The sequence below is a fragment of the Catharus ustulatus genome, chromosome 8, assembly GCF_009819885.2.
Source record: "Catharus ustulatus isolate bCatUst1 chromosome 8, bCatUst1.pri.v2, whole genome shotgun sequence".
NCBI classification, from domain to species: domain Eukaryota; kingdom Metazoa; phylum Chordata; class Aves; order Passeriformes; family Turdidae; genus Catharus; species Catharus ustulatus.
This window is the reverse complement of record NC_046228.1, coordinates 30762059-30786094: the sequence shown is the minus strand read 5'-3', so window position 1 is coordinate 30786094 and position 24036 is coordinate 30762059. Positions and strand designations below refer to the sequence as shown.

The window sequence follows — 24036 nt, the reverse complement described above, 5'->3', positions numbered from 1 at the left end:
TCAAATTGCCTTTAGCAGGGTACATTTTATTTCAGCCTAAATCAGCTTCAAACTTCATGGCAGAACCTCAAGGGCTGTTTAGTCATACTTCAAAGAGTTTTAAAAGTCTCCCCAAAGTTCAAATAGGTCATTTTTGTGCTTCAGCCACTAGAATAAGTAACAATACAGATTACAAAGTTTGTTAATAGTAATTCAGGTAATAAACTGCTCACCACATCTTGCTCAAAGCAGCATTTATTTAAGATAGCATCAAGATAAGTCAATGCATAATGAAGTTTCCATCCTACAACTATGTAAACAAGTTGACAGCAAGTTATTATTACAATATAAAAATTAAAGCTTACATTGTATTTTTTTAAGGCTACTACCTTCAGTCCAAATGTATATTCTCTGGTTTGTAGCATTTAAAAATACAAGTTCTTGAAAAATGTTAAAGTATTGCTTTTGCACATATATTTTTGTAGAAAAAATACTTTAAAATACCAACTTCCCTTAATACAACCAACACCAAAAATAAAATACATTTTTGTCATGAACAGCACGTTGCATGTGTCCAGCATTTTCTCCACCATTCTCTTTTACCAAGTTATTGTCTATTTTAAAATTCATTATAGTTTTGCAAAATATATCTTGGATATTATTTGGTTACTTTCCCATACCAAAGGAATTAGCAATATTGGCAATTACACTGTAATCAAAGTCTAGCCTAAGGTTATTTGCAGCTGAGGCCACCAATTTAATCCTCATCTCAGACTGGGTATTTGCTAAGAAAGCTGAATCAGTTCAGATGTATTTTGGAAAGGCTTGAAAGCTTGACGTGATTTCAACAGAAAAACATATTCTCTTTTAAAGCACTTTTAAACTCCAAGTCTTTGTTCAACTAGATTAGCAGTCCTGTTGGTGGCAGTCAGTCAATTCTCAGGAAACATTTTGTTCAGAAGATTAGATAATTTGACATTAACTGAATTTTTCATTCTAAATCCAAAGAGAATGTTAAACATCGATTTTTAATATTTTTTTTCAAGAAGTTTCCTAGCAAGAGCTAGACAGATGATTTCTGCAGTTGCTAAGGAAAGAAAAATTTGAAAATTCCGTGTAACCAAAGTTAAAAGATTGTAGTGTTTCAAAACCAAACTAAACTAAATTCAACAAGGAGAGAGAACTATGTATCATTGGGATGAAAGTTAATCATGCCATTGTGCCCTGACAAGCATCAGCTATCAATGAACAGTAAGAAGAAAAAAAACGAAGACAATCCAGTGAACCAATTTGAAGATTGAATTCAAAGATCAAAGTTAGGCTGGCAAGAAAATATTTTTATAGTTGGCTATTAGACTGAAGAAAACAGCTATGAAAACATTGAAGGTTTGATCATGTAAGACAGTTATCTGAAAGAAGTACATTTACATGTAAACAGTAATGAATATGAATAAAACTGTCAGTTTTCCTAACTCCATGCAAGTTCCACAAGGAGGAGGATTTACTTAGCCTTTTATCACTACTGAGTTAGTATATTCAGTCTGCCTCAGGTAAATAGAGCAGCTTCATGACAGAAGTGTGGTAGAGCTGAAAATACTTCAGTGGTCTCTAACCATAGAAATGTGTTAAAAACACAACTCCCAAAACAGGATCTACGTGAATCTGCAACAGGAATTGTAATTCTGAAAAAATGGCTTACTCTCTTCCTTCATGCAGAATTATGATTTATAGAAAGATGATCTTTTTTATTTTTACCATGCTTGATGGTAAAACAAGTTAGATTAGTTACAGCAAAATGTGTCAGCAAGTGTTCAACTGTACAGTAAGAGTTAGAGATTCCATCCCAAGCCCAGGTAAGTCTACTATTCAGAGAGAGGTGAGATGCAAATACAAGAGCTTTGGGCTCCTTCATATCTTATATACCTTAACACACAGACAAGCCTCAGGGAAACGGATGGAAGCACAGACATTCCTGGGGCAGAGGTCCCTCACCCCTGGGGAGGTTGCTTTTGTGATCACTTCTTGTCCACAGCTCCTTGAAAAGTTGCATAACAAGGTACAGTTTTGGTAAGGGGATGGGATTTTTGCACTGTACTAATTTGGGAGAGAGCAGCCTTCCTGTCTTCTGGTATCAAACTGTGTTTCTGAGTTAAGTATTACAAACTTCAGCCTTTTAATCACACATGGGATGCTGGGACTTCTTACTAAATCATTGAGGCTCCTCAGAGATGCTGAAAGTGCTGTTGCATTTGAGCACAGCTTTGCACAGGGCTTGCAGACACTTCCCACAGCCAGGGAGGAACAACACCAACACAGACCAGCTGCATTCATACCCACAGAATTCAAACCCTGGCCTAAGTGCACAGAAGACTACTTTGAATGCCAGTTTATGTCACAGGCAATCAAATGCCTACCAGTAGTGAATTGCTATGGTTGTAACAGAAAAAGGACTGCAGCAGCCCAAGCCTCAGGAATATATTTAAAATCTCTGCAGTTGACTTGAAGATGACTGCCAATACCTGGGAGAAGGTCTAACGATTGAAGTCAGAGATCCAAGGATCAGAGGAATCCATGCCATTTTCTCTTTGAGGAAAGTAACATGGTCTGTCCCAAAGATACATAATAAAATACTATCTGCAAAAAGTGGGTGGTTTCTCCCTGAATCCACGGTAGAAATATAGTCACACAGAAAACTAAAATCAGCCTAATTCTCAGAACTGCAGAAAATAGTACCAAAGGTGACCTAAAAAAGTAATTTTGACAAGTCACTGCATTGAAAGGCATTTCAAAATTAATCTCTATGCAGATATGGCATGGGACTCTAGGTTATAAAATGACTGACTAAATCAATTAGACTTTTAGAAGAAGCTATTTATATGCAAATATTTTAGTAATAACTTTAGCAATAAAAGTATTACACAGACCATTTTAGAATCCACATATGGTATGAATATAGTATGAAACATACACTCACACATGTTCTAAAGTATATATATATGCACATAGATACATGTTCTTAAAGCAATGTAGAGCAAAACTTAACCAGGGTGTGACTAACCTACCATACATGCCTTTCTGGCAGCATGAGTTTCACACACAGCTCATGGCCTGACCAGATCCCTGAGGCATATCACCAGAATTGCTACAAGTTTTACTTACCACAATTTTAACCAGAAGCTGACTTAAATCATGTTACATCTCTTTAGATGAAGATAGACAAACAAAACAACCCCACAAACAAAAAAAACCCAAAACAACAAAAAAAAAACCCAACAAAAAACACCCCCCAAAACACACACACAGAGAAAACCCACACAGCCCTGTAACACATAGAAAGGCACCTAATAATATCATTAGTAGCAAATATCTACAGCACCCTAAGTGTACTTAAGGAATCAGGATAAATTTTTAAAAGATCATGAAATACAAACACTGCTGGCGTTCAAAATGTAATTCTAACCTATCTAGGAAGTCACTAAAATGACACGTGCAGTTGTAAATCATTAAGAGTGTGCAAAACTACACAGTTTTGCATAAAGTGCTATATGTACTCCCAGTTTGCTAAGCTTGGCAATATGATGCAAGATGATGATGTTAAGGATATATCCTACCTACCTTGTCTTTCCTTTTTCTTTCCCACCATCATCCACTGTCCTTTAAACTGTACATTTAAAAGTTACACGAAGGCCTTTTCAGGAATTGTAGTTCAGAAAAATATTTCAAGTATATCTATATTTCAATGTAAACTTGGGGACAGCATGGTTCAATTTTCACAAACTCTAGATACAGCTTCAGCTAATTCAATTGGAGTTGCAATTATTTCAATCTGTTCAACACCTCTGGCAAAAGAGTATTTCCTATTACTCATTTAACTCCTATTTAAGGAGTGCTGAAATTCATGATCTAACTTGTCCAGATTTATATCTAAACAATAAGCAATTGTAGAAAAACAGAGTAACACTTTATCTGATCACTTAGGCTCACAAAACCAGGTCCTATCTCTCTGTATGAATCTGTTCATACAGGTTCATTCTAGGAATTGTACACAGATCTTTTAACACTTGAATTCAAGTTATTATAGTACAGCAGTTTCTCTTGCAGGCATTGTGCAGTACACTTAAAAGTATACAACGGGTCTCTTCTTTACTCTGTATTTCAGTGATCCATATCGTATCTGAGGGGAAAAATAAAATTATAACAAAGAGTTGAGTCACACCAAACAGAAATATGATTCATCTCCCCACTAACCCTATTTAGCAAATGCCTTTCAATGTGCTTTGGACACCCCAGTTTCACTAACAGAATCTACCTATGACTAAGATAAAATTTCAATAGAATTGGGCAAGAAGAGTAAGTATCAACTGTTTTCCTGGAATAACCAAGAAACTTTTATGAGACTCCACAGAGATTTATCCCAAGATATCTTTAAGTTTTGTGATGCATGCACATGTAAAGTGCATTGAATGTTAACTACGATCTTCTCTTTGTAAGTCACAGAGAGTCAGGTCATGTGTCTATGGAACTAAAAAATTCTGAATATTCTTAATCTATTAAACATCAGATGTTTAAGTGTGCACAACATGCAGTGATAGTATTGCTATCTATACCCCTTTCAAGGTGAGCAGTTCCTGAAATTGGGCTTGGAGGTGCCAGAATTAGCATTACAAGCACAGAGATTGTTTTGTGTCCTCTCCCTTGCTCCTTTCTTAGTTCATTTCATTCATGTATTTCCCCTAAACACTCCAAACAACAAAAGCTCCAAACTTAGATATTGTTATCACATACTTCCTCCCCCATTTAGCATCTAGAATCTAATTATTATTGACAAAAAAAATTCTGCACTATGAAAATAATATACACTAATATACACTGAAAAACCAAACTCAACCAGGATTATACTTGCCTCTTTACGGCCTTTAACAGTTTTCACAGATTTCATACTTTGAGTTCTTCGAAGGCCTCTCTGAGCAAACATTTCATCCTCTGAATGTGTCCCCTCCATCTCTTCATCTGTTTTGTAATCTCCAGGATTCTTTTCTTTAAAAAAAATTATAAAAAAGTATCTTTTTGACTTCTAAGAAAGCCATGATTTTCATCTTTAACACACATGCTTTATCCTTTTAAATGATGTGCTCATTTCAAAACAGAAACATCTACTCTGCCACGTTTGGTACTTCTAATCCTGCCACTTGGTTCCACAGGTATGTAATGCAGTGATTCTTCAGCTGTTAAAACTGAAACCACAAATCTGCTGACATCTTCTGTTTTACACTGAACTGCAAAAACCTTAGTGATCATCTTCAGAAGTATTTAAGATTTTTTTGACACAATCCATCTGAGAGGGAGGTTACACTTAGATAAACCTTGAAAAGGTCCCTTCCAATACAAACTATTCCATGACTCTCATTCATAGGATCTTTCTTTATACTCTCAGCCTTCTGCATTTTTGATACCAAAGCTCCTTTCAGATCGGTAACACACCAAGGTACTGTTAAGGGTTGTTAACACCCTGCAAAACCAGGACCAAGTTTATTACCTAAGACTCTCACTAGAGGGCACAAATTGCTTAAAAACACACTCCAAAGAGCTCCTTGGGGTCCAACAGCCCTGAACCCTCATCACAGTCCTATCGCAAAGCTCCCAAATCCAGCCTGGATCCTTCCTCCACCAAAACCCTCTTTTATCCCAGAATCTACAGCCTGTAACTCAGGAACACCTTTTAGACTCCAAACCAAACTTCATTAATGACCTGTGTATATTTCATCTTAAGCCAGTATTTTACTGAGGCTTAGTTAACTTTTTTCCTCAATTTTTTCCCTAGAAATTAGAATCACATCATCTGTTCCACAGCTACTTGAGGCACACATTCTGTCATTCTCTTCTGCCATTTTAGAGGCAACATGTCTCTGCTTCCAGTACAATTTATCTTTTTCAGTATAAAAGATTTGAATCACATCTGTTTCTCTGTTTCGGACTAGCAGTGTTTGCAGTGACACCAATGCTTCCTCATCTCTGTTTGCAAACACCTGATGCATCAGCATCTCATCCACCTTTTTTCACAGCAAGCACACTGCCAGCTCAGCATCATCCTATGATCTGTGTCCTACAACTAGGTCTTTTCAACCAATTTGCACAGAACTCCTGGTTCAGACCACAAGAAAAAAAAAAAAAAAAAGATCCTGCTAAGCACAATAGAATATTACTACACAGTGTTCCTAAATCTATGTATACTTTTTAAAGTATCTTTCAGAAGTTCCTAAAGCTAAAGAAAATTTAAAGAAATAATGAGATCAGGAGCAGAAACAATTAAGTTCACCTAGCTGTAAGAAAGTTTTTTGACATTTGAGACAGAATTTCACAATCAGTGGTTATTTATATAGTATAAATTGGAGCATTATTTAAAACAAAAATTAGAGCATTTTTAAGCTATTTCAGATAGGTAAGCAATGCTCTCTTACTGAGGAACAGACCCTGCACAACAGCTGCAGTGACATCATCTCTAGTGCAGCTCTTCATGAATTCTTGGCTTTCTCTCCAGCCAGACGCTCCAGTTCTCACTGCCCTGCACAGGATACCTTCTGGAAACAGTGTGCAGTTCAGCTTAGTCCCTTCAGCTGGCCATCTATTCCACAGAAACATCATGGGCTACCACTTTATCTGGAATTAATGGAATTCCTTGGACCCTACAAACACTAGTCCTCCCTAAAATGGAGGGATGAGAAGAAATGACAGGCTTAGGTGAAAAGAAATAGCCCAGAACCATTTCCTTTGTGGAAAATATCAGCTGCTTTACATCATAGCCTTGCTATTTAAAAAGCTGTAGTTACCAGATTTCCAGAAAACCTTCCTTCAAGCTTCACATGCTCAAGAGCAAAGGGATGATGACAATAACAGTACATGTAATATAACAATGAAATAATAGTACATCTGAACAAAACCATATATTGGTCACCACAAACCAAATTCTGAGTGCTGATGGGCATCAGTCCTTATGACAAGTTGGTGCCTTTACTGTTCCTATCACCCTGTACAATTTTATATTTGATCTATTACTACAAACCTGGTGAATTAATTTCAATTAATTTTCTGTCCTATTTACTGAGCTTCCATATGTTTTCATATTTAACTTCTTGTACATTTGTCACAGAAACAGCACTTTATCACATTAACGTTTGACTTCCAATTAAGTTTCACTCTGGTAATAAATTCTTGTTGCCAATTGGCAAGGACAGGAGTAATGAATACAGTATGATTACACTGAGAGTGGATGTGAGAAGCAACTAATTCAGGAAGGATTTCTTAACTGTCATATTTATTTTGCTTGAGTGCATACTCTTTAAATGTACTGGAATTCTTTGAGGCCTTTCCCATTTAGAAACAGGATAAATGTATTTCTGCTCTTCCACTTTTGCTTTGGGTGAACTGTTCTTTTAGGCAGGAAAAAAAAAAGATACATACCTGAAGATTCACTTGCAGAGGCTCTGGTTTTCTTTTTAGCTTCTGGCAATGTCTGATAAGGTCTCTGTCCAACAGGCTCATCTCCTTGAATAGTAGTCAAATCATGCATACTGAAACTTCTCAGTTTCTCAGTTATTGCACCTTGGCTCTGAAATACAACAACAGTATATTTGGAAACCAGGCAGAGGTTTAACTTTGCTGCTCAGCTTGGGTTAGGATGTTTGAGCACACGCTTCCTTGCTGCCAACAAAACACATTGAACATAGGCATGCAGTTGTTTTACAATTGGTCTAGGTAATGGTTTTACCCATGCTTAACTCAATGCTGCTCCCAGATGACAAAGTTACACAAACTAGCAGCTTAATTACAAATGCTGCATTTGACTCCTTTAATTTGAGCAAATCAAGACTTCTTGGGTGAGGGCAAGTGTTCAAAAGAAACACATATCAGAAATGCTCACTTCAAATGTGTCAGTTCAAGGTAGCATGACAGTAACATTTCCTCTTTAAAGAGTACGGTTGAAGAGAGTCTTCTGCTATTTTATATTTTATTCTCCACAAATTTGAATAAGGTTAAGGAGAAAAGTGTTAAAAATACACTCTAACATTAACTCAACTGAGAAACTGGCAGCACTACAAAAGCAGCTCCAGTTGACAGAAACTTAAGACCACAAACCAAAGAGGTCCTGCCTGGACTACAGGTTAGCAGGTTCTCTTACTAATGTAACTTTACTGACATAATACCAACCCAAAATCTAATGCTACACAGGAGAATAGTTAAACACATATGAACATTATGTATAATTTCTCCAATTGTCTTCACTTCTTTTCTATATGGAACATATGAAAATTTCCCTGTTGGAAAGAAAGGTCATCCAGCAGCTCTTTCATCTCACAGCAGATGATGTTAATATTAAAGCATTAAAGTTTCATTTATTGCATAAGTAACTAAAAGAATAAGACCATGACAACAAGTACTGTTAAAATAGCATTTAATTCTTCCCTCTCTGGCATAAGGCAAAAAATAATCATTTCAGGGAAAGGTTGACAAACCCATGCATGAATTCCACTTCAAGTAAGTTGTTTCATTCTTACAAATGAAGTTTTTAAGTAAAATTCTTCATTTGATCAGTATGTTAGCAAGCAGGAGCAGATACTTGGTACTATTTCATACACCTTTCTACGCAACAGCACCAGCAGAAGGCAATTCTGGTGCTGCTGGCCACAGCCATTTGTTCTCACTCTCATGACCACAGCTGTTTGCAATTGGTAGACCAGCACACTGAATTATTCCACGTTAAAAATAGCCATGTAAAGCAAAAACGCTGTTGAATTAAAGCTCCTTCAGTTTGCGTGAATACCAAAGAGCAGGGGGAAAGTGGCTGAAACCTAATATTTATTTTCTAATGACTAGCTATTAGTAAAGCATATAAAATTAAGACAGTGGACAGCATGTTACTCGAGCATGACAAACTGATTATAATTCTTACCCCACCATATATTGTCACCAAACAATAACAAAGAAAAGGTTTCTTGTGAGAGGAGTAGAAGTCTTAACTTTTCTATCTCTTCTTACATACTTGCACGATGACTAAGGTCTCAAATCTTAAGTACAACTTGCCTTTGAGTCAAAATGCACTATGAACACTGTACAGTGTCTGTATTAAAGATTGTAGAAATCCTGAAGTCAAATTTATTCCCCAAAATGGTTTATTTAAAGCAGGTCTCCTAAGGTTCCTCCTAAGGCAGGGAAAATCCTGTCCTTCCACTACTCCGCTTCTTGCACTGAAAAGCATTTCAAGTAAACTACATCAGGAACCAGCTATGCCTGAGAACTTTATCAGCTGCTAGGACATGGAGAAGAGAATTGGAGAAAGAACTGCTTCTCCTGACAAGTAACAGCATTCAGTATATATAGAACATACAAGACTGCTCATCAGTCTGTGTCCAGTGCTTAAAGAGGTTAAATAGGACTCAAGTCTCAGTCACTGAAGGACTGGTGAATATACAAAAATGGATCTAGTTGTTCCCAGCAGGATCCATACAAATTCAGCACAATTCCACTCACCAAGTGTGAACAGAGTCTACTTGAAATAGTGACAGAACCTGGCTTTGGCCAGCAGCAGAAGCATAAAAAGACACTTGTTTAACAGTTTCCAAGCAAGTTCATTCATCATGTGATATACCACAAAAAGACATTTGGAAATTGCAAAGAATAATGCAATTATGATTATAACAACTAACATACTAAGAATTCACATGACAAGCCTGTATTTATTATTCCACTGTAGACAGAGGACTAGATCCAAGCTGGATTTCAGCCCTATTTTCCAGTGCAGCTTTTGGATACAGAATTTTGTTTTTCAAAGGGGGGAAAAAAGTCAAGTATGTGCCATAAAATAACATTGTGCCCTTAACCAAACTGCGCGGTTGAGCTGGAGCTCCTGTGGAGCACTGCCTCATTCAGAGAGGACGTAAGGGATTTATACAATGGGCCCTTCATTCCAGAACTACTTGCCAAGATGGAAAGTTTTACTTGAGTTACACACAGAAAACATTGAGAAGTTTGAAAGGATCTATACACAAATAAAGATGCAGCACACATGCCCGAGAGTCACAGTAGGAACAGGAGCTGCACAACCACTGCTGTGCTGGACAGTCCTCATCACACATTATTCAAATCCCATGCAGGTACACCCTACAGTGCCCCCAGTCCCTATCCCACCCCTGGGAACATCCAGTCTAGCCAAATCAAGAATGATTTCTACTTTAACTCCACTGCATAGACTGAAGGAAAAATTTCAAGGTGTTCTGTGGGAATATGCATATCACTGTGCTCACACTGCATTTAAGACTTCAGAAGATTCTTCCACTACCATGCCCAAAAGGAACTGCCCAAAATTAATTGCTTTCTGCTGAAACAAAGCATTCTGTGAAGATCTGGATTACTATCAGCTCAGGATGAAAGTCTGGTTGAAAAATATTAAATTCCTTCCTACTGCAGGAAATGTGAGATTAAATACCCTCTACTGCAGTAAATGTGAGAGCAACATTCACATTTAGAATAATAATGTTTTAAGAGCTCTGGTATTTTGCTTGAAAGGTCAAAGAGTTACAGCTTGAAAGCAACATGTTTGCCCTAAAAACTGAAAGAAAAGCCATTCAATTGTAGGTGGAGCTGAAGAGGACCTCCTGCTTCCACTCCCATGCCATGGATGTGGCAGCAGCCATCACCTCACCCCAGATATACACACCCCAAGATGCTGCTCAGGAGAAGATGGCAGAGCAGTTACCACTGCTACTGCTACATCTACCTCTGTAATGGTGACCATTACATCAACAGTTCCTGCCAGTAAGGAAGGAATGCATTAGGCTGCATCCAGCCCAGAGGCTGATAACTAAATTACAACACAAAAGATTGAGATACAAACACTTACAATTACAATGCCAGGGGAAAAAAAACTAATCACACAACTTCACTAAAATTTATATGTAGGTAAACATTGAAGAGAGATGAACTGATGAACTATGAAGTCTGTGTGTTGTCTTAAACAAAATGCAATCTTATAGAATGATTTTTCTCCACTATTCATTGCATTTCCTAAAACATACTAAATGTTTTTTGGAGTCCATGTTCATTAGCAGTGACCAGTGTGAAAAACCAATTAAAGTTGTAATATGTTTCTAAATATTTTTTTTAAAATAAATATAGCCTATTTAAGGGTCTCCTTTCAAGACTACTCAGTTTCTAGTAAGCTATTAATAAGCTATAGTATGCAGTCTCATCAGCTGACTCTCAAAAATGAAATGCCATTTTCTATTCTGTTATTGAGCATGTACTTTTATAGTCTGTATGCTTAACCCAGGGAACTTGCTATAAACAAACACCACATTGTCTGCCTCGGGGACTCTGTTTAAATTGGACTTGCACCCCTCCAGTGGCCAGGATCACTGACTGAAACTGCCTGCTTTCCTTGGACAAGTTCTCAATGGACTCTGCAGCATGCAGCAGCCACATTCTCAGCTGTTCTCTCCCTGATCCAATCCAAGCTGACAGGGAATGACTTCTGTTCCCTCTCAACCTGGAGAGGGACTGTTGTCCCGTGAATGACCTCTGCAGCATGCCAGGCAGTCCCAGCAGGGAGGAGGATGAAAGCAGTATCGCTCCCCATAGTGATACTGGCTGTGTGCCAGAGCTGGCTGCAAGATACCTCCTTGCTCTGCCATGTCCTAAGTGGGGACAAGGGGAAATGCGATCGAGGACAGGAGAATAATACTCAATCAGCAAAAAGGTAGCAAATTCAGGATGACTAGAAGGCATTCAAAAAACACAGCCCTCAAAACATATTATAACCACCAACACCACTTTACAAATTAACACTACTTGGTTGTGACCTCCTAAAGAGGGATAGAGTATTTCACAGCTTAATTAGCAGTCCCCCTGCTTATAGTGATAAAGACACCAGTTTTCACTAGCAGCTCAAGAAATCTGAATTTATGGGTTGGCAGAAATTGAAATATAGAGGCAACCATCATCTCAGAAGACCTGAAAAGCAGATGCATCAAAGTATGAGATGTATCATTGGAACTTAAGTGTTGTGGATATAATTTCCCCAAATCCATAAACTACTGAGCTATTGAGGCACCTTGTTTTTGATTCTTTTACTAATAAAAATTTCCTTCAGTATATAAAAATTCAGCACAGACTATCTTTCCTCTCTAAATCTCCTGAAATCAGGATTTTACAAGGGTTTGTTTTCTGACATGCTAATTTAACAAAGTTAATTTTGCTAATGTATGCTACTTAGCAAGTTTTGAAACTACAGTAATTTCACGACTATAAGGCGCACCCTTTTGACTAAAATCTCCCCCCAAAATCGGAAGTGCGCCTTATAGTCCGGTGCGCCTTATCTGATCTACAAAGTTGCGACATTTGCCACCCCGGAAGTGAGAGCCCGCCAGCTTCGGGGCCGCCCCCGCGCGGGGCGGACCCGCCGGCATCGGGGCCTCCCCGCCGGCTTCGGGGCCGCCCCCGCGCGGGGCGGACCCGCCGGCTTCGGGGCCTCCCCACCGGCATCGGGGCCACCCCCGCGCGGGGCGGACCCGCCGGCTTCGGGGCCACCCCCGCGCGGGGCGGACCCGCCGGCTTCGGGGCCTCCCCACCGGCATCGGGGCGTCCCCCGCGCAGGGCCGTCCCGCCGGCTTCGGGGCCGCCCCCGCGCGGGGCGGACCCGCCGGCTTCGGGGCCGCCCCCGCGCGGGGCGGACCCGCCGGCATCGGGGCGTCCCCCGCGCGGGGCCGTCCCGCCGGCTTCGGGGCGTCCCCCGCGCGGGGCGGACCCGCCGGCTTCGGGGCCGCCCCCGCGCGGGGCGGACCCGCCGGCTTCGGGGCCGCCCCCGCGCGGGGCGGACCCGCCGGCTTCGGGGCCGCCCCCGCGCGGGGCGGACCCGCCGGCTTCGGGGCCGCCCCCGCGCGGGGCGGACCCGCCGGCTTCGGGGCCGCCCCCGCGCGGGGCGGACCCGCCGGCTTCGGGGCCGCCCCCGCGCGGGGCGGACCCGCCGGCTTCGGGGCCGCCCCCGCGCGGGGCGGACCCGCCGGCTTCGGGGCCGCCCCCGCGCGGGGCGGACCCGCCGGCTTCGGGGCCGCCCCCGCGCGGGGCGGACCCGCCGGCTTCGGGGCCTCCCCACCGGCATCGGGGCCTCCCCCGCGCGGGGCGGACCCGCCGGCATCGGGGCCGCCCCCGCGCGGGGCGGACCCGCCGGCTTCGGGGCCACCCCCGCGCAGGGCCGTCCCGCCGGCTTCGGGGCCGCCCCCACGCGGGGCGGACCCGCCGGCTTCGGGGCCTCCCCACCGGCATCGGGGCCGCCCCTGCGTGGGGCGGACCCGCCGGCTTTGGGGCCACCCCCGCGCGGGGCGGACCCGCCGGCATCGGGACGTCCCCCGCGCGGGGCCGTCCCGCCGGCTTCGGGGCGTCCCCTGCGCGAGGCCGTCCCGCCGGCTTCGGGGCCGCCCCCGCGCGGGGCGGACCCGCCGGCTTCGGGGCCGCCCCCGCGCGGGGCCGGTCCGCCGACATTGGGACGGCTCCCTTGCGGGGGGTGTTAAAGCCGCAGGAATCGGATCGGCTGCTGCGCGGGGGGGGCGAAAGCCGCACGGATCGGATCGGCTGCTGCGCGGGGGGGGGCGAAAGCCGCAGGGATCGGATCGGCTGCTGCGCGGGGGGGGCGAAAGCCCCCGGAATCACGGCGGCCGCCGCGCGGGGTGGGCGAAAGCCCCCGGAAGCACGGCGGTCGCCGCGCGGGCGGGGCGAAAGCCCCCGGAATCACGGCGGCCGCCGCGCGGGCGGGGCGAAAGCCCCCGGAATCACGGCGGCCGCCGCGCGGGGTGGGCGAAAGCCCCCGGAAGCACGGCGGCCGCCGCGCGGGCGGGGCGAAAGCCCCCGGAATCACGGCGGCCGCCGCGCGGGGTGGGCGAAAGCCCCCGGAAGCACGGCGGCCGCCGCGCGGGCGGGGCGAAAACCCCCAGAAACACGGCGGCCGCCGCGCGGGGGGGGCGAAAGCCCCCGGAATCACCGCGGCCGCCATGCGGAGAGGGGGAAAGCCGCCAGAATCGGAGCGGCTGCCACGCGGGGAGGGGGCAAGCAGCTGGAATCGGGGCAGCGGCGGCACGGGGCAAGCCTGCCGGCATTGGGTCACCCGGAGCGCCAGGGAACTCCCGGAACAGCGGGGCCCTGGGGATGCTGCACGGAGCGGCGGTGGGCATAGCCCGGCCCTGCCGGGTACAGGCAGGCCCGGGAGCCAATGGCTGCTGGGTTGAGGCGGGGCCTCGGCCAGCAAGCGCGCGGGAGGAGCTGGGGGCGGAGCCTCGCTGCAAAAAAAAACCCGGTGCGCCTTATAGACCGGTGCGCCTTATCTGATCTACAAAGTTGCAAAATGTGCCGGCTCCCGGGGGGTGCGCCTTATAGTCCGGTGCGCCTTATGGTCGTGAAATTACTGTACTTTTTATATGAACAGTGACTAACTAGTACTGGCTAAAAGTTTCAGTATGAGAATGTAAGCTATAAGCCACTACTCCTGCCAAATACATTTAAATTTAACTATAGGGGAGCAGGTTTAAATCTATGCCAAATTTCAGCAGACTGACCTGGCTGGCTGCTCTAACCTCCCTAACAGAGCCAACAAGCCTTTTAATGGTAATCCCCTATTCCTTTGACAATCCTTGAAGAAAATCACTCTCTCTCACATTTGATATTCAAAACATTTTAGCAAGTTTCCAAGCCATTTTTAGCACCCTCCTAAAGTCAGCATAAGCAGTTTTCTTGGACACTTAAATGTGTTTTGACACAGGTTTAATCTTGCACATGTTTAGTCTCTCTCCATCTCCTAATTCGAGAACTGCTATTCAGAATAAGCATATGTGCTCTATTAAAAAAAAAAAAAGGCACAAAGAACAGTAATAAAAGTGTGTCCTCTCTCCTATCAAGACTGATCCCACTACTACAATTCCATTCCTGGAATCCTATGGCATGCTCCACCATCTCTTGGTGAAGGGATAACCTTTTCACCTGCTGGAGGCAGTAGTCAACTCTTGAAAAACAGGGAACAAAATCAAGAACACATGCATTGTGTCCATTTGCTTGCATGGGGCAGGCATGCTCAGCATTTTGGAATGACAACCCAAGAGGCTTAACATGCCAAAATAAAGATTTTTTTCAGTAAGTCTCCTCTTTCATACTGTTTAGAAATCATGCCTATTTTAGGTCTTTGGTATTGCAGTGGTTGTTTTTCCCAAGCATCTGATCTGCACTGAACTAATTCTGTACACATATTCATGAGTGTTTTTAATGAGTTTTAACAAATAGAGCAGGCATCTTGCCAGTCACAGCTGAATAGCAGTGAAATCGAAACACAGACATTTCAGAAAAAGTTATTCATTATTTCAGAAGAAAGTGGGAGGAGAAATTGGTGTTATTTATTTTACAATATTACTGTTACACCCTAAAAATGGACAAGGAAATATCTAACCATAGCCAAACATGAGCAACACACACCAAGCACAAGTATCCTTAGAGATGCTTATTGTAATAAATTTGTAATGCAAAGAATTTGCATTGTAGCATTTAGCAATTAAACTTTTTTACCCAGTAGAGCACTTGGGGTGTTTTTAGTTTTGTTTAAATAACCTATTTTCACTCTGGATAATTTCATTCCTTTGGAGGTACACTCTATCACATACTAAATTATTTCACTTCTCAAGGCAATATTAAGAATTTGAATAACAAAAAACCCCACAGTGATCAAATTTAATCACTCAATATTTTAAGCTCATTATGACCACATTTAAAAACAAAAAGTTATAATGCTACCACCCACATGTATCTTTAAAAAGACAGAATATGAATAAACAAGATATGCATGACTACTTTTCCAAAGCTTTTTGAGACAGTATGTGAAAATGTAGTTTTTAGGAATGTCTTTTATTTATAACACCGGAAGTTCACATAGAAGCCCAGACATTTAAGCTAAATACCAGCTGTACATACTCAACTGTTTTCTGTTATCTACTGACAGTGTTGAGGTTTTCAGTGCTGTTACTATGGGCACAAAGGTTCCATTTATTCCCAGGAAGAAACTAATTCTGATTGCCTTAAACCTGTGATTTCACTTGTACATACACCTTTTTCTCTCTATATTTTTTTGGTGTGTTTTGATTTAAATTCCTATTAGGTAGGATACATATTTCTGAAGTACATTCTTTTCAGTGGTGCACAAATTGCTTAGAATCTTACATATAAGTTTGTATTTTGTCTTCCTATACCCAGAGTTCTCTAAAATACTGAAGGTGATGAGTTTCTGTAGGAAGGTAATCTGGGAAAAACAACAGATTACTTCATAATTTAATGGAAAATACATGACAAAGCAAATGTATGCTAAACACCAATAGGCAAGTTTTTGCTTAGTATATTAATTTAATAATTCACTCAAGTTGCAAACAGGTTAATTGTGTCAATATAATTTTTATCCATGGTAGTAGTCTTTCATGCCTTAATTAATATGTGGCATTACCTCTGGTTGATTGGAGAAAAACAGTAGAAAAGCCAGAAATCCTTTAAAAGGTTTGTTTATCAACAAGAAAACAACAGAGACAGAACAGAAACAACAGTCATCTTTAATAAAAGCCTGCACAGAAAACTGAATGGTACCTTTTGAATTAGAGTAAACTGATCTGATCATCCAAGAAATAACTACAAGCCATCTTAAACAAACCAACCAACAAACATAGTATGAGGAGGAGAGGGCTGCAAGCCTTTAATTGTGTCCCAGGTTTTCAATACAGTTGCAGAATTTATCTTTTTATATAAGAGTGGTAAATCCTCAGTACTATCACACTGTTCTATATCAAGCCTCAAAAGCAATTAATGCAAGCAGAAACTTACCTTTACAGCTGCTGTTACTGCAGCAGTTGCTGCCAAATTTAACCCTTGCCTTCCAAAATTTACCATGGTCTCATAGCCTCTTTCTTTGGCTTGGACGATGTACTCATCAATCTCCTAAAAGAAAAACGTATTTAAATTTTAGAAGACTGTTCATAAGAGAGCAAAGTTACCCCACAGTATTATTTTTCCATCAGTAAAGGAAGACAGAAGAACTATTTAAGAAAATATTTAATGGGATATATCTTGGTATACAAATGTTTCGCTCATTATTACTCCCTCATTTAAAAACAGGATTATATGTGGTCAAACAAGAAGATAAAGTAGATCACTTTGTACAGCTCAGAAACATTGCAACAAGTTCCTTACAGAGAGTAAGCTTAACTTGTTGGACAGAAGTTTTTCAAGAAATAACATGCATTTCAAGAAATAACATTATTTAACATGAATAAGTCAGTGAGCTCCCTAGAAAGGGAGAGTCAACATACAAAGAACTTCTGAAGCCACAGCTTTGAAATAGTTAAGTACCAAGGACAATACGGTCATGACATTTATCTCCAGCTCTGGTAAATGCCTGGAGTTGAAGATAAAAGTCTGCAAGGTACTTCCCAATAGCTTGCAGACTATAAGAAGTATCCCTTCAGCTTTAGAAAGTTGAAAATTGTTTATAGCACAACATTCAGAAGGTCAAGATGAGCTTACTGCTCCTATTAGTGGCAATCTCATCAGCTATCTGCTTTGCCAAATGAAGGTCAAGCCTAGCACTGACCTTTGGAAATTCTATTTTCTGTAGCATGAGGTTTCTCAGTGCTTGCCTTCACACCTGTGCTAATTGCTCTTTCCACACATCCAAACAGGATGCTAAAAAAGAGATAAGCAGAGGTGTGTCCCTGTCATACTTTGACTAAAGCTAACCATCTTCTAGCTATTTTTATGTTTGAGTATTTACTGTTGCAGACTGGTCTACCCTTAAAACTCAGTAACAAGTCGTTTCTCTTACGTTGTCAGTTTGCAAACCAGAAAAAGTCAGTGTCAATCATCCTGAGAAGTGTTATATTACTAGTTTATGCTAGAAAAAAAGTTAACATTAACAGCTTTCAGTAAACCTGTGTTCATATTTCTGCACAGAGAGTACTGTACACATGCCTGCAGTAGAAAGTCAAGCTGCATCACTTACACCCCACTGGGCTTTTCAGAGTGCATCAAGCAGAGCAGGGAACACCAAGCTCTCATGTCAATAGGAAGCAGGACCTTGTCTGCTCAGGCAAGTTAAACAGAAGCATAGACATAAACAGTCATGTGCACTTGCCACTGCTAGTCCAAATTCAGGCTGCCTGGCAAGACAGTAACAAGCTGCTCTGCTTTTACAGTGTATCTAGCAATAGTATTTATTTCAGCATATGGTGTTTCCATATCAGGCATTAAAAATCGGAGGAGTCATTTCTTACCCTTTCTTTAGAAGAAAGCAGCGGGTGGAGGAATTTTCTGTAGATTAAACTTGCCCCTCTAGTATATGGGGAAAGGAGCCAGATAACAAAAGCTATCTTCAGTTCATAGTATAGTGGAAACCTACAGACAAGTTGAAGGTTGCACAAAATTAACAACTGCAGTAAGAAAATGCACAGTAATTAATCATTATGAAGAGATCTTTTCAAAAACCCCAATTATATTAGCATATGGGATTCTTCAAATATGAGAAGTTACATTAGACAAAAATTAAGAGTTATGGATTTATGGACTATTGTCATTCAATAAATGAAAACAGTTAATACACTTGCTTTTCATTATACATCCCTGCACAGAGAAATTCCAGGTCATCAAGAGTTCCATTATCCTATTCAGTTTCTACAGTAAAGTTGGAAATGTCCCTACTTCAAGTGACAGTGTACAGCAAACCTGAAAACAGATGCTGCTCATTTACACACCAAGGTATTTTCCTGTAAAAAGGGCTACTATTCAAGAAGCACAACTCCTTTATACAAAATAAATCAGTACAAAAATAAAAAAACATCAGAAACAAATACAGTTTCCTCCAGTTTTAATAAAAAGCAGGGTCTTACCAAGAGACTGTTAGGTCAGTTATCGTTTCAGTAACTGTATAAAGAGCAAACACAATCCAGTACATCATCCAGCGAACCTGAAAATTAAAATACCATCTTCACTAAGAGCTTTGATTTCACCTCTACACATAATATATGATACACTGTACTGTTTATTCAGAGTTATCAAAGCAAGATACTCAACAGTATCACAGTCTTCATAAAGCAGGTTTCAGGTGAAATGATCAGGTGAAGATCCTGAAAGATTTCTGTTCGTAAGTAGAACCAGTGACAGCTGCAACAAGCTCAGTGAAATGGCTGTGTCACCAGGGTCACAACCTCACCTAGGCTGGTTTCACAGATTTGATTCTCTCTCTACAAAGCTTTAGTGAATTAAAAAAACCCAGTGCAGAATTGGTAGATTATCCTAAGTATGAAGAGCAATTCCCACCATAACACTAAAGGATATTTCATTCTATTCCTCACTCAACCATATGTTCGTACCATGCACACAAAGTCAGCATTAGTGAAGTAGCCCTTGTTTTCATTTCATGGTATGTGTTATTCAGCTTTACATTGCCATTAAGTTCCACGTGTGTGATTACTGGGATGGCATTAGCACTGAGGCAAGGCAACATAAACATTTTTCATGGAGATTTTAATTCTGTTTATATGCCAAGAACTACAAAATTCTTGTTAATAAAAGAGCTCACATGTTAATGCTTCAGGGGTTTACAGGCATAAATCTTTTTTGTTTAAGGTTTATACTGTGTATCACTGCTTTGAAATCTTACAATGTTCTGAAAATAATATAGCTTGTTTTGTAACATTTAAGAGAATCATTCATTTTTCTTGAGCATTTGTTCGAATTTGGTTGCCTAAGCTGATTACATCTTCCAGAATAAAAACTACATAAATACATCCTATGCTTTTGTCTTCCCTAAGCTATCAGATGTCAAATGCAATGTATTTCCAAAATGGGCCACTGCAAACTACCACTAGTTATTTTTACAAACTGATTATTCACATGTTCTTTAAATTACTAGAAAAAAACTTTGCAACACAAAACCATTTAAAAACAAACAAACAAAAACAAAACAAAAAAAACCACCCCAAACAACACCACCACAACTTTCAAAGAGTTTGAGTCCTAAATTCATTGTACTCTCATTCAAAGGGAGGATATAAATATATTCCCCCCTTTGAAGGTCCATATATATGTATATATATACATACATACACATATATATATGCATGCACATACACACATATATATACATATATATATACATATACACACACACCCTTCTGACAGAGGATGTGACACCTTCACTTGTAAAATAATCTTTTCTGAAGTGGACTTAAATAACTACTCAAAACCTAATGATACACTGCTGCCTATTTAGTGGATGTGCATTATAGTTTAAAATCACTTCCTCTGTCAGAATCTGAGACCCATTTATCTTAAATGCTTTTCTGTGTTTCAGTTTGAAAAGAAACTCAGTCATATGATAACATTCTTCACTGCCATCTCTCAGAGGATTTAGATGTTTTAGGCTTGAATAAATGAAGACAAATGTACACAACAGCTGAAGTAACTGCTGACAGGCCATGTGATATTTAGACTGGTGACCCTTCCATGAACCAGAGTCAACACCTGCATGAAAACAGAATTAAATCCAACCTTGCCCCATCAACTTAAGCATAATCCAATGCAATTTCTAAGATGTCATGCAAGACTCTATTTTTCCCCAATACAATTTATCCAGGCTGTTCTTTCTTTAATCAACATCTATTTATCCAATTAAGAACAACAAGTGGCAGTGGAATTTCCCCTGAGCTGCTAGGAACAGTAAAAAATGCCCTGCAGAAGGGCACATGAGATCTGCCAGGAGTCCTGCTGAGGACTGGGCAAAGATTCTGTAGGACACCAATCATATTCTAGTACAGCTAATGCAGCAGGCACCACAAATACCCTTGACAAATAAAGCTAAATGACTTAGGGGGGTTTTCATACCAGAAAAAAAGAAATAAGGATATGAAAAACTGAAGGTCAGATTTTGCTCTGCCCAGAACACTATCATTTACTTTAAGTAACAGAAGCTTTGGTTGAGTTTCATTTTTCATGTTAGAAGAGTGATCAGAGATTTTTTTGAGGGTATTTTTTCCCAGTATCCAAGTGTTAAGCTTATCTTTGTTGGCTCTGGCTGAATTTTGAAGGTTAGGATTTTGAAGCCAGGATTTGAAAGGTTGGTATGTTCAGACTTACAAACTACATTTCAGATGCTTATTTCAAGGACTTTGGTGTAATACAGTGAAAAAAGGTCTCAAATATCTTAGCCAACCCCATTAAACCACGGTAATTACAAGCACAAATAAATCTCTTCAAAGGCACAGATTCTAATTTTTAGCATTGAAGTCCGTAAGTCTTTTAAATTACCATAATCAGCACAACACCTTTTTCCCCCCAGAAATCTTTTTGACCAACTTGCTGCATCATGACATACACAATCAAGATGCATATTATTTTGCTTGGTTGGTTTTCAGCAGTGGAAACAGTGGCTGAATAAAATATTTTACTGTTACAAAGATCTTATCAATTCAGCAACAAACATAGATGGCTCCTGAGCCACACAAAACCCTGGAAAGGGAGTTGTGCCTGGGCCATAATATGAGTGGCAGCAGACCTGTGCCATTTGGAAAGCTGCATTTAAATCTAAACCCTTTATTGTGAAAGAAAATGACCCAGCTGGGAAAATGGCAGTCATGGATCATCCCCAAGACCTATCTGGCAGTCAACCCAACCAGCAAAGGAGTGATAATTCACTGATGAATCATTGTCATGCCCTGCTAATGAAAACATCACTGTGATGGGTCTTACTCATCTTGGCCCCATGAATGTTTTGTATGTGGTTGCAAGTTTTGGGCCTGTTCAGAGACCACAGGTTCACACTAAAAGAGTTTAAGAAATATTCCAGGTCCTACTAGCAGGGGTCCTGTGTAAGGATGCCCAAGAAAGACAGGTCATAACTAACTGGACAAATAAGGTGAGAAAAATATCTCATAATTTTAAAATATTACTTCTCTTTTTCTAGAAAACATAGTGCAAGAGGCAATGGAAACCTCTTAAATTGAAGTGATTTCCTTTATTTTAGCTGGAAACTGCTCTGCCCTACTTACCCCATGGATCTATTTTGAAGGAGTAGGGAAGAAAAGCAGATTATAAATTCCTTGCATTATAGACTTCCCTGACAGAGTACTATGAGCACGAGACAGAAAATTCTCCTCTTAGTTTTGATGATTTTTTTTCTCCCATGAGTTTAGCTCTGGCACACACCAGCTCTATCTCACAAATAAGCTCTAATCAGCTTGTACACAGAAATTAGAAGAAATACAAATATTATGTCCTTTGAGGCCTTGATAAAGTGATCAGACTAAATTAAGATATTCAAGGGGAGGAACAATAGCTACCACATTTGAAAACTACAACCAAGTAAAAGGTGGAGACATCACATGTCAGTCACCAGCCTTAGGTCACAGCTATGGTTGCTGAGTTAAGAGTAACTGATGGCTCTGACCCTGCCCTGAGTCAGGCAGCCAAGTTAAGGACAAGATTCAGGACAGATTAGTTGCTGAAATCAAGTCAGGCTGTCTCTTAAAAAAAGGAAGTAGCACAGTGCTAAAGCTCCTTGTGATTGCAACTGGGTAACATTCTCAAGATTATCATCACTGCTCACACTGACAAGTAAATAACTAAACAGTTTAATTAAAAACAGAAGTTACTATAATTGTGTTTTTCTCCATCTTCTCTTCTATCTGGTCTGTTTCTTTTCTCCACACCACCTTAACCAAATCTTTTCCTTCCTTGGTTACGTTTTTCTCCTCCTTGAGGAACGATAAATTAACAAGAACTACCCTTTTCTTAGGTAGATTTTGAGTCCCCTATTGAGGTCCATGCAATTATATTAAGCTGCTGCTGCTCTTCCAGTGGTCACTGTGAATCAGTTTGTCAATACTTATACTTAAGGAGTAAGTTAGGAAACTTTCATTCTATCCTCTGCTTAAAAGTGCATTATTGTACTTTGCTGAAATGGAACCAAGACTTTAAGGTTTACATTAAAAATACTCTTAAAAATCCCCAATCCCCCCTTCTATATACAGCATAGCGTGTTGAACATGTTTCAGCATAAAACTATATAAAGCATGAGATACCTTAACTTTAGCTCTCCAAACAAAATCATAGGATTACCACTAGATTCACACAAGTGTTATATCTAACAGTAAGACAGTCAATTCAAGCTCTTACAGGATTTATTACACAATGAAAATGTCATAGATTTACATCAGTAGAGGCATGTAATTAAATAACTAAAAGGAATGAGACTTACATATTCCTTCACATTTTTTGTCTTCACAGCTTTGTATGAGTAATATGCAGGATACAGCATTCCAAACACCAGCCTATTGGAAAACAGAAAGAGCCTTCAGGATCTGTTACACCACATACGACAAAACAGTGACAATACATCATCAGAAGAATGCAACCAACTTAATATAAAAAAATCCTGTTCTCTATCATTACAGGAAAAAAAAAAAAAAAAGTGTTATATGTTCCTTAAAGTTTCATGACAGGCAAAACTAGAATATCATGAACAGAAAAGGTTGTATGCCCTAAAGACAACAACTGTTTTGTAAGGCTGCTTCTAATACATAACATAAAACCAGTTTCTCTGGCTCATTTACAAGTAAAACCAGTCCTGCAGCCTGTCCACACCATAAGATAGCACTGGCAGTGCTATCATACTTGAAGAGACTCTGAACCAATCAGTAGCTAATCACAATCATCTACTTTTATCAGATTACCAGAAGTTCATCTCCAAAAGAATTATATGAGAACACCGACTTTGAAAATTTCATTTCCTGTTGCTAGAACTCTGCAACACCAGCATTTAGAAATGGAGACAGCCAATTACTGCTGAAATTCATCAAAAGCAAGGTGCAAAGCAAGGTGAGAGGGTGCCAAGTAACCCATGCTGAGAGCAGGATCAGAACGAAGATGTGCTCTAACTCAACTTTGTTACAACACAACACTTTCTGGTAAAAGTCTTGGCCATAGACTAGAACAGTCCTT

General features: G+C 40.8%; 1 protein-coding gene across 1 annotated transcript in view; it reads right to left on the bottom strand.

Annotated features, from left to right (window-relative positions):
• Nucleotides 1–216: 216 nt before the first annotated feature.
• The window catches only part of REEP3 (receptor accessory protein 3), a 45144-nt gene continuing 21324 nt past the window's right edge, over nt 217–24036 (bottom strand). The window contains exons 2-8 of the mRNA XM_033066398.1: nt 23294–23366; nt 18927–19003; nt 18315–18435; nt 16870–16983; nt 7438–7585; nt 4883–5016; nt 217–4153 (exon numbers count right to left, since the gene is read on the bottom strand). Of these exons, the coding sequence (XP_032922289.1) occupies nt 4097–4153; nt 4883–5016; nt 7438–7585; nt 16870–16983; nt 18315–18435; nt 18927–19003; nt 23294–23366 (724 nt within the window). The 3' untranslated portion in view covers nt 217–4096. The remainder of the gene's footprint in view (nt 4154–4882; nt 5017–7437; nt 7586–16869; nt 16984–18314; nt 18436–18926; nt 19004–23293; nt 23367–24036) is intronic.